General features: G+C 48.7%; 1 protein-coding gene across 1 annotated transcript; it reads right to left on the reverse strand.

Annotated features, from left to right (window-relative positions):
• Positions 1 to 215: 215 nt before the first annotated feature.
• Positions 216 to 10,707, reverse strand: ST6GALNAC1 (ST6 N-acetylgalactosaminide alpha-2,6-sialyltransferase 1). Its single transcript, XM_069032733.1, has 9 exons — positions 10,437 to 10,707; positions 6,859 to 7,489; positions 5,079 to 5,247; positions 4,714 to 4,885; positions 4,215 to 4,353; positions 3,747 to 3,850; positions 3,076 to 3,165; positions 1,756 to 1,855; positions 216 to 1,364 (listed from the first exon to the last, which is right to left on the reverse strand). Exons 1-9 carry the CDS (start codon positions 10,565 to 10,567, stop codon positions 1,194 to 1,196), a joined length of 1,707 nt encoding a protein of 568 aa, XP_068888834.1. The 5' UTR covers positions 10,568 to 10,707; the 3' UTR covers positions 216 to 1,193.
• Positions 10,708 to 11,285: the final 578 nt, after the last annotated feature.

The following is an 11,285-nucleotide window of genomic DNA, read 5'->3' on the forward strand; positions in this document are numbered from 1 at the left end:
GTGATCCCTATCCTGCAACAGCAAGGTGAATAGGCGGGGGATGCTCAGGTGTGTCCACACAAGCTGCAGAGCTTCTCCAGGTGGAGGTAATCTCATTACCCCTCAGTCCTGCCCTTTCCTGGCTTTGTCATCTGCTGTATCTCAGCCTTTAAAGCATCAGTTCTGGGCACACTAAATAACCACAACCCACAGGGCTGCACGAAAGATCAGCTTGGCCAAAGCAGTGCCATTTATTTCATTCACAAAACCCCTTTCAGGAGCCCAACACACCCCAGGTTTGCTGGCTGCAACTGGAGCCCCCTCAGCACCGTGGGGGACAGGCACTTCAGCCAGCAGCAAGGACAGATAGCATCCATCCCCAGACTTGGAGAGCTCCCACCTCTCCTGGCAATAGGACAAACACAGTGCTCTGGGCACAGCTGAGAGCCAAGCATGACGAAGTTCAGCTACGCAAGGACTTGGCACATCAGGTCCATGCCACAAAATTCACATTTTGTGCAGCCAGGGGAGCCCTGGGGCAAGAGGCACCAGGTACAGAAGGTCTGCTGCACCATGGAGAGCAGCTACCTGCCCTTGAGTTGATGGCAGTGCTCCTTTGGAAGTGTCATAGCAAGGCCACACTGGGAAGCAGAAGTGAAACTCATTCTCTCTCAGATTAGTCACCTGGAAGTGTCCAGTCCATCCTTTTTATCTGCAGGGAGCAGAGTGAGAGCAGCCCCCACAGAAATTAAATCAACCTGAGACAGGCTCTGTGTCCACCTCCATCCTTTCCTGCTCCTCAGGGAATTTGTTTAGACAATACCCACCTCCAAAATGGGCATTGCTAATGGAGAGAATCCACACAGAAAAGTAGCTACAGCCTGAGGAGCATCTCCTTGCAAAGAGAGAAAACCTGGATTAAACAAAGGACACCGGACCATATCCATCCTGGATTCTGCTCTCCTAATACAACAATCAGCAAGAATCAAATGGGACTTTGTTGGCATGCTGCATTTTCTTGTGGGTCTTCAGATCTGCAGCATTCTCACATCTGTTGAAGTGTTGTGAAATAACAGAGGTGCTGAAGGAGGGAAATGTCTTTGTGGGGATGAAATGTACCTGGCAGCCCAGAGCTAACCTTGGCTCTGGGGGTCCTCTTCCATTCCCAGTGAGGTGTTGTTGAGATTTCCCAGGCAATGGCCCTTGCCACACAGTCAGGATCTCTGGTAAAGCTTCATGATATTCTCATCATGAAGCCTTTTCCACACCTGCTTCTCCAGGTTAAAGTCATGGTTGATGTAGAAAATCAGACGTTTCCACTCCTTGTCATAGTAGTGATCCGAGTACTTCTCGTGCCCGTCCGTGATGTAGCCATAGGCACTGACCTGGGAAAGATGCAGGGGTACCAGGGATGGAGGGAACAGGTGAAATACAGGACACAGCTCCCAAACAGGGAGTGAGCACAGGACAGAGATTCCAGTTGGGGCTTCTCTGGTGGCCCTGTGTGGGGTCCAGAAGGACCAGACTGTGAGCACTGGCTCCAGAGGTGCTGCTGTCCCCTCACTGCCTCCCTGGGAGATCATATGCTCTAGGTCACAGCAGGCTTCACCACCCCTGTGGGAGCTATTTTGGGGCTGTTTCTCATCTTCAGTCTGTTCCTCCACAGCTGACACAAGCCCATATACTCTCGAGGCAGATAGCAGCCACCCTTGCTCTCCTCTGTCCCACACTCCCACTTCCAGACAGCTCTGGGTGCAAGAATCACCCTGCCCTTACCCGGTCACAGAGATGGAGGGCAGTCAGCAGCATGAAGGCCCCTGTTGTGGGTCTGTACAGCCTCCAGTAGTGCTTTTCCAAACTTTTAGACTTTAAAAACCTGCAGCAGGAGAGAAGAAAGCACTGAGGAGTTGCTGGCTGTGGTGTTTCAAGCAGGGCACACCTTATCCCCCTGTGGCCCATGTGGCAACTTCCCTCCTTGCAGCAGTTTGGGGCCATATGAGGCATTTCAGAGAAGCCATGAGTATGCCCAGAACTCTCCACCACCTGCACTGCGACCTAAGCCCAGCTCTGCCCCAGCTTTGTGGAAGTGGCAGGTCTTGAGGCAGTGGGGATAAAGAGGGGATGGATTAAAGGATCTCGTAGGTTAAAGCCCACTACTGTTAGTTCTGTCCTTTGCTTTGCAGTGCAGAGGTGGCTTTGAAGCTCCCTGGTATATCCTGCTCCCCCATCCACGTCTAGGAGTGAAACGAGACATAGGGAAGGTGCAGAGGAGCATCACAAAACCTGCCAGGAGCTGCACTGTGTTATGCCAGGAGTTGTTAGGAAAGTAGGAGTAAACACTGGGAAAAAATAGCATGGAGTCCTCTTGGCCTTGGAAAGGACCCAAGTCAGAGGGGGGATGGCAGAATGGGCAGGGAGTGCCGGCCATCTGGCTCCAGGGAAGGCAGCAGCTCTCAAGGAGACTGAAGGGTAAAGGCAGCCAAAGCAGGGCACAACAGGAGCTCTTGTTCCTCCATCTCTTGGTCATGTGTGGCCCACGATGGGCAGATCTCGTGGTGACCGTGGCTATCAGGCTTGTGAAAAGGGTTGGAGAGGCACGGAAGAGCAGCAGCCAGGCTAGGCAAAGGGGATGCTGAAGAAGGGCCCATTGTTGTGCTTGGCGGCACAACCGACTTCCTGAGTCTAGAAGCAATCTCTGGAGAGAAGGTCTGTTACAGAGCCTTCCTCCAAGGCTAATGGGGAACATGAAAGGCTGGTCCTGAACTAGAGATAACTATTCTGGCACTTCAGCAACATTCTTCCTACACCTAAAGTTGCAACTGGCCCTGGCTCTCTTTCGGATGCAGAAAACCAAACTGTCTGATGGCAGTTGCTTCTCCAGCTCACAGATTCTGGATGTTTACCCACCACTTGCATCCCACTGCAGCACCACAGAGAGTTTCAGCTGAGATCATGCTGCTGACGCCTATCCCCAGGCTGCTGGTGTGGCTGAACTGTGGTTACAAGGGAGGAAGCTGGGAGGAGAGGCCAGAGACAGAGAGAGATGGTGCTGGCCAGGAAAAACAAGCTCATTAGAGCACAAAACCCTCAGCTCACCTGTTTTTCATGTATCTGAGGAAATCAGGATGAACCACCAGGTATTTGTCCATTGTGAAATCTTTATCAAATTTCTGCCGGGGCTTCTGCCTAAGGACAGGAATGGGGAGACTCAGGACAAGCTCCTACACCTCATCACAGCTCTAAAGGATCAGCTCTGATGCACTTGGTGTACTTGGTGCTAAGAGAAGAACCACAAAGACTGTGAAGATATTCTGTCACATTTCCCATATTATGACAAAGCCCCCATAGCCTGTGTGCATTGCAGAGGAAGAGATCAGGGAGGAGAGGCAACAATAGGAGACAGGAATATCAAAAGCATGTGTTTGTATAGGTAAAAATTGGTGAAATCAGGCCTTCATCCATGAGCAGGCAACACCAGACCAGCCAGCAGTATGTCTTCATCCCCAAAAGCCACAAAGCTTTCTCTAAGCTCAGGCCACACATCATTGAAACCAGCTACCTCTGGGAAGGAGGTGTATTGACTACAGCAGTGCTCAGAGCTGCGGAGGAAATGAGAGATGTCTGCATGCAAGTCTGCCAGGGGAGGGAGGCTTTACCCTGCCTTTACCCTGGCCTGGTCCTCCTCAAGGCTAAGCACTGTGGATAGGAAAAGAGCACAACAGAGAGCTCCTCACTGGAGGAGTAGAGGTGGCTATAGTTGGTTTTACCCGCTGAGGTTCAAGAATCCTTTCCTCATGTCCTTGTTGAACAGAAGAGCCTTCAGCCACTCATAGTCTCTTGCTCCCTCCAGGAAGTGAATGTATCTGACATGCTAAGAAAACAAGTGAGCATTAGTGAGCAGCACTTGTTAAAAAATGCAAGCAGGCATCTTGGCTCGCTGAGTTTCTCAGGCACACATCTTTAGTCTGCATCTCTCAAATGGCCCACAGCAGCAGAATGGAGATAACATCTGATGTGCAGCTCCTTCTACATGCCACAAGGCTGGGGTGGCACTGACACAACCTGCCACTGCAAACACTCACTCTGAGCCAAGGCAGTGCAGGTTCCCTCACTGAGGGTAATGCTAAAGGGCTGGCTCGGCCCCTTTGCTCCTCATGGCAAAAGCAGAACTGAAGGTCACAGACAAACAGCATCCTGTCAAAGCTGTGCATGCACACAGCAGGGACCTCACTTACTTTTTCCTGTGGGATGTTGCTGAACCCTCTGTGTCCCAAGATCTGAAGAGAGGAAACCAGGGAGTAGGCTGTGAATCCATAAAAGGAGGTTTTTGTTCCCACATCTTTTTCATAACCCTTGATTACAGCTCCGCTCACCCTGGCCAAGGAAATCAGAAGAGCAGAGTTAGGTGACCACTGAAACCCCTCACATGCACATTCCTAATAGGAAAAGACAGTGTTAGCCTGGAGGAAGGGAAGACTAAGCCCATTCTGATTGGCACCTTGATCTGCAGGAGAGCCCCTGCTGTGGAGATGGCTCTTTATGGCTCATTTGTGAACACAGGCTTTAGATATTTAGTAATTTTCCATTACTTTTGGACTTGTTAACTCCTGCCATCCGTCATTTTGGCACTTGGGAATGAGTGGAATACTAGAAGAGATGAAGTGGTCCAGCCACAATTAGGGGCTAGCCACAATAAGCTAACTGTGCATCTTCTGAGAGTGAAGCCTGCCTTACCTGAAGACGTAGTCATGGGAGTCAATCTCCTGGCCCATCCCAGAGTTATTCAGTATTCCTCCATTCCCCACGACAGCACAGCTGATACATGTGGGCACGCTGCTGTCACGGTTGGCCAGGAGCAGCTGCTGGTGGGGATTTGGGGGCAGCAGGGATATGACCTCCTTTACCACTGTGAAGCAAACACAGTGGCGAGTTATCAAGAGCCTTTGGGATGGACACAGTGAAACCACCAGAGTTTCCACCATGAGATCCTCCTAGACTGATGCCTTTGATGGGGAGATGCTGCAAACCTCCAGCTACTCAGCATAAGTTTCCTGTTAGGAGTCTGAAAGTCCCATCCTGACAAGCCCTGAGTGACTCACATGAATAATTCAGGTCCATGAAGCCATAGGGGGGTATAAAATGCTCCAGGCGGTTCCATTCACTGTCACTGAAGTATCTCTTGTCTATGAAGAGTGTGATGTTGGGCAGGAAAAGATCCCGCAGCCAGTCAGACTTGGCAGCCCTGGCCCTCACTGATTCAGAGCAGGTCTTGAAAAACAAAAAGGAAACAATAATGACTGATGAGCAGAGCTGATAAACTGACTGAGCGCCAGTGCTTGTGTGCCTGTGTGTGACAGGACCAGAAATACAAAAACTCCAGTGGTACCTCGTCCATCCCCCTCAGCATCCCCATCACCAGGAACATGAAGCACAATTTTAGCACTACATCCATAACTAGCTGGCAAAGAGTCACCTACAAGGGAGCCAGGATGACTCCAAGTCTCTGAGACTTTCCTCTTCAGAACAACAGGCCTGTCATGCTTAAATGTTTTATTGGCTTTGGGCCTCATTAACTGATACAAATTAACATTTGTAATAGGTCTAACCTAAATGTATCAAATAAGGCTGTTTGCATTAAGAATGTGCTACAATAATATATATATCTGGTATAATAAGCAGTCCCTGTTGGCAACACACATCACAGGGTCCTAGGAGTGCACCCAAGGAAACACTGAGGAACATATGAAATCAGATCACCATTGCCACTCTCTTTAAGGGTAAGAAAAAATTTGCAAAACTTGTTCAATGTCATAAATAAATCAGTGAAATGTGCAGCTGAGAAGGGAATCCAAGCCAGCTTATCCTACAAGAGGAGTCTCACTGCAGCTGGTGAGAGTGAGGCTGTGTGTGCAGGTGGAAAGCAAACAGCTCCACTACACTGAATTTTCTGCTGAGTCTATTTGGGCTCTACTTTTTTAGACACCTTTCCCAAACACCTGCTGAAAGACAAAACAGAAGACCAAGTGGACCCTCACTCCCAGCTCAAATCCCCAGCAATGGCTGCATTGCCAAAGCCTTGCTAAGTGCTCCACGGCTGAGCTGGGCTCTCTGCAGTGGATGAGGATGACAACCCTGTCACAGCCTGAGGAGAAAGCCCTCATTCTGCCTGTCACCACAGGAGTGCACTGAGGACAACATTGTCAAGGGTTTCATGGTGGCATCATTTCACCACAGCACATTTCATGTCCAGAAACAGGGACACTCCCTTCCTGCCCAAGCAGGTACTGTCCAAGGCTTGGTACTTCTTGTGCCTCCAGAGCTAGACTGGATCAGTACCAGAGGAACCAGGGAAAACTCTGAAAAGTAGGAAATTAAGGAGGGTGCAGTGCTTCTAGTGACTCCCTCTCTCTGCAGAATTACAGATCAGGTTTGGGAGCGAAACACAACGTGTGAGAAGGTGACCCACCAGTTCCAAGCCTTCCAGAAACAGGGGTGCCAGGGAAAATTGCTCTGGGTGAGCTTTACAAAGAGTTACCAGCATGGGATGGGCGACAGAGACAGTATGAGACACCACAACCTGTCCCATCTACTTGCTGAGAACTTTGCTGTAGTTTGCTACTTTCCTAAAGGCCCTGTTCCTGGACACTAGTAATTATGAGATGCTCAAATTTAATTAACCTGAGTCTTCATGTGAATGCAGATGTTGTATATAGAGGCCTTCCTGTTTGGGTCCCACCACCATCTGCATATACCAATGGGTGACCTAGCAGCTCTGAAATCATCCTCAACTGCAAAGGGCACACATGCCCAGGGGCCAGCAGACAAGGATGTCAATGGGGAGGCACCATTTTTGGTGACCATCCGCACCATCCCACCTACCGAGGGTGGGGATGAGTTACCCAGCAGGTACTTGTCCTCGAAATCCCACCGCGGCTCAGATGTGAAGTTAGAGGCGCTCAGTTTCCTCTTTTGTGTCACTGCAGCAGCCTGAGGAGTAGGTTTTACACTTTTCATTGATGCAGGAGGCTCTTTGGGTTTTGCTTGGTCTTTGGATGTGTTGTTCTCATGCACTCCCTTCACCCCAGAGGATGGTTTCACTGTTGCCTTCTTGCCTCCGTCCTCCCTGGGAAGTGGTTTCACTGTTGTCTTTTCCTTAGCTTCTTCCACCCGTGGGGCTGGCCTCATTGTTGTTTTCCCCTTGTTTCCCTGCACCATAGGGGTTGTTCTCACTGTTGTCTTCTTGATTCCCTCCAACTGGGGTGGTGGTTTCACAGCTGTGTTCTCCTTGGCTTCTGTAAGCTCGGTAACTGGTTTCATCGTTTCCTTCTGTTCCTCCTTTCCTTTCCATCTTGGTGTCTTCTCCACCACATCTTTGAGTCTTGTGATGTGTCCTCCCAAAGCCTTTTCTAAAATGCTCCCAGAGTTCCCATTATCAGAATAGTTTAAGCCCTGTTGCTCTTGGGTGTCCATTTGTTGCGTCTCTGGGGCACGTTGGGAAATGTTAAATTTCCTGAATGCAACCAAAAGAAAAGCAGACACATCACACACACTTTCCACTTAACACTGAACACCCTTCAGCCCATTTCTAGTGCTCTTGACTCTGAGCCTCTCTCCGTGCTTTAGAGCAATTTCATTTTGAACTTTGCCAAAATGTTATTTAACTTCCTACACCATTCTAGCCTGAATACTGCTTATCTCCCCACTAGGCAAATCCCAGAGGCACACACACTCCTCTCCTTAGCACTTGGCACATGAAACATTCACACTGGCAGTAACAGCCAACCAGTACAGCCCAGCTTTGCCACGCACTGGGCAGGCCCCCTGGCAATGTCCCCAGAGCACAGTGGGAGTGGTTTGGAGATCCTGGGCTCAGGACATGGCACACACCATGGCGGCAGCCATCTGCCTCCCTCCTCTGCCAGCAGAGCCCTGTGCTTCAGCAACAGAGCATGAAGATCTTCCAGAATTCAGCAAGGGAAGTCTAAGAAGAAATGAAACTCACTCCTTTACCCTACATCACCTCTTGAGCTTTTGGGGCCATAGGACAGTTCTTTCTCTCCTCCTCTGCCTTAGGTAATGCAAGGGCAGCACACAGCGCTCACCAGGCACTCGTGTCTGAAGGCAGTGAAGCTATTAAAATGCAAAATCTCTACATTTTCAGCACTTGCCTCTAACATTGCAGCTGCCCTGATTCAAAGACACAGGCAGGTACAAGGTCATTACAGGAGGACACATCTGCCAACGGCAGAAGAGCCACCTGCAACAAGACTGGGCTGAAACCCAGCAAAAAAAAAATCAAGGCAGAAGTGGTGGGGTTTTGTCCTAAACATTCCCTCTTCTCTGCACATGGCTGGAGGGTAGAACAGGAAAAGGGAAGGTGAACAATATCTGCAGCTGAGCTTTTATGTACCGAAAAGCAGCATGGTTGTGGCAGTCTGATTCCACACTCACGTTCAGCCTTTGCATGACGCACTTGTTTCGGAACGCTGTGGATCGCTTCTGAAGTGATAAATGGGGAAAAAAGCACTTCTGAGGATAACAGGCTGCAGATAGCAGCTCGGTTGCTGCTGAAATTTCATGGATGTCATACCACTCTGGAAGTGTTCAGGAAATTATCGACTAAGGAGGCTTTTAAAAACCATTTCAATATCAGATAAATATGCAAACCTTTGCAAGGCTAAAAAAGAGAGGTTGTAGCAAATGGCCTATCAGCTCTCCCTCTCTCATAATCATTAGCCAGTTTCAACCAAGTGTGCAGCGTGTGCTTTCCATCATAGTGCTTCATGTATGAACTTGTGTTACTGTTTACTGCCCAATAGGAGGAAGGATTTTATATGGACACTCTAAACAAAAAGAAATTTGGTAAGGTAGCTCAGGCAAATCTTAAATCCCTTGGTGAATTTCTGTTGCATTTTTAAGATGATGTTTAAAACTTTGAGATTAAAGGGCAGAGAACAAATGAAACAGGACAGTATGAGAAACCATCCCCCCTCCAGTCTTGTCCTATGTGCTGTCTTGCAGGGCAGATTCCACTCCAGTCTATTACACTTTAAATTCAAATGCTGTGCCAGAGACAAAAGTGTAAAACCGAGGGCTCTCCACATCCCAAAGCCTGTGCCCTGCAGTCAGGCCCACGTGGCCAGGCACTCATGCTTACACAGGACCCCGCTCTCCTGACCAGCATTTTAAATCCAGACAAATGGTCAAAGCAGCTCAGTGAATTTCAGGCTCTAGAGTCCAGCTGGCAAACAACTGCAGAAGCTCAATGACATTTACTGTCATTTTCCTCCCCTTTCACAAAGCCCAAGGACAAATAGAGGATAAAGCCATGAAAATGCTGCTCTGTGTATTCTACGTGACATACAAGGTAGAGAAATAGAACTGCCACACAGACAACCACACACAGCTCATACCTTGTTGTGTTTTATTTAAGTTGTATAAATACAGGCATTTCCATTCTCTGAAACTACAGCAGAAGAAAACGGCTTCAAGCAGTGGATATGGAGAGTCACTTCTTGCTCCAGCTCTGCCACTGATGGGCTCTGGGATCAAGGACAACTCACTTCATTTCTCTACATCTCCTCCTTCTCTCCTTCCCTCCTGCTTCCCTTGTGCAAGTTCCAACTTCTCCAAATTCATAGCTGTCTTCAAAGTGTGGTCTCAAGCTGCTAGAGCTGAGCTGGACTCAAGTCACCTCCAGAAGAGCCGCAGATGTTCCTAGCCCCACTCCTCCTGCCTGCCCCCACAGCATCAGCCCAGACATCCAGCTGAGAACCAAGCCAGACAAGCCAAGCCAGATGAGCTCACTGGGAGAGCTGGGACCAAATGAGGGTGGTGGGGAGGCTAGGGAGTGGTGCTTCCTATACACAGCAGCAACACATCCACGAGCCATACCTGTACTGGGAAGGGCTCAGGTGTCTGCAGGGCTCATGCAAAGAGCAGTGATGCTGGAGACATTTCACTGCAATTCCCTCCACACCCATTCCTGTAGGATTTACTTGACCATTTATATAAAATAGATACCAATATATCATGTCTACATGACATTGGTGTCCCAGTATGCAGCGTATTTGTGTTAGGAATCAGCTGCTGAACTTGCCATAAATTCAAAGCCATCCCACCAAATTCACTGTCCAGCAATGCAGTCTGGATTAGGGCTGAATAAGGTCCTTCTGGGAGCCAACAGGAAAAGCAAATACTATGTAGTGCCAAAGTATGAAAACAGGTAGAATTAGTGAAGCAAAAGCTGCTCTAGACAGCTACAAAAGGATGCCCTGGAAAACAGTGAGCCAAGAGAAGCAGGTTTTTGACTGTGGATCTTCCAACACCATGCTCTGCTAAAGTAAAGTGGTCACCTAAATCAGATCAGAAGGGTAAAAAAGAGAGAGACAGAGAGAGAAAGCGAGCACAAACACCCAAACCAGACAGTGCAAGCCACGGAGAAACAGGTCCCTTACCTGAGAATATTTGTCTTTGCCAAGTCAAACAAGGAGCTGTAATTGGCAACGAAGAGGCAAAACTGTATTATAACAACGAGGCAAATCAGGGCATTGGCAATTTTTGGGAGCCTTATGCTGAAACAGCGCATGGTGAGACACCCGTGATCGTCAGAGGCTCTGCTGCCGCTGCCCAGGGGCGCTCGCCAGGCACTGCCTCACCAAGGAGTGTGGAGGGACTGGGCTGGTCTCCCTTCTGGATTTCCCTATAACAACGTGCACACCCTGTCTCCCAGCATTCCCAGACATTCTGCACACAGATCCAATTTCTCAGGCATCAGTTTTGTACTGTTCCTGGCTATCACCAGAAACCTATTTAACAAAGAGTGGGGAAAGGAATGCTTTTTACTGCAAACAATGGAAGTTCCTTGCATTTTCCTGAATGATGTTAGTCTGCCCTAAAAAAGGAAACGCTTAATCTCTAACCCGGTACACGTATCGCTGGGAACACATGTGAACTACAGAAGTGGCCATAGTTACAATCCAAGAAGCTTTCAAACCACCACCTGCCCAAAATTTTAGACATAACCATAAACATGTATTCTTCATGCAGTAATTGCTTGCAGCTCCAATCCAGAAGCAATCGTTGCCCCCCAAAAGCTGATGGCTAGATACCACATCCATTATACCTTGTGGTTGGTTTGAAACAAATCAAAGTAAGACTTGGTGCAAATCCACCACAGAAAAGAGGAGTTTGTGTTATGATAATTTCCAGTCAGTGTGAAATCAATCTCTGGCAATCCAGAGTACATCACTCCATCAGCAGAGGGAAAGATTTGCAGAGATGGACACCAAAGACAGAGAAAAGTT

This window comes from Aphelocoma coerulescens, chromosome 18 (assembly GCF_041296385.1).
Source record: "Aphelocoma coerulescens isolate FSJ_1873_10779 chromosome 18, UR_Acoe_1.0, whole genome shotgun sequence".
NCBI lineage: Eukaryota > Metazoa > Chordata > Aves > Passeriformes > Corvidae > Aphelocoma > Aphelocoma coerulescens.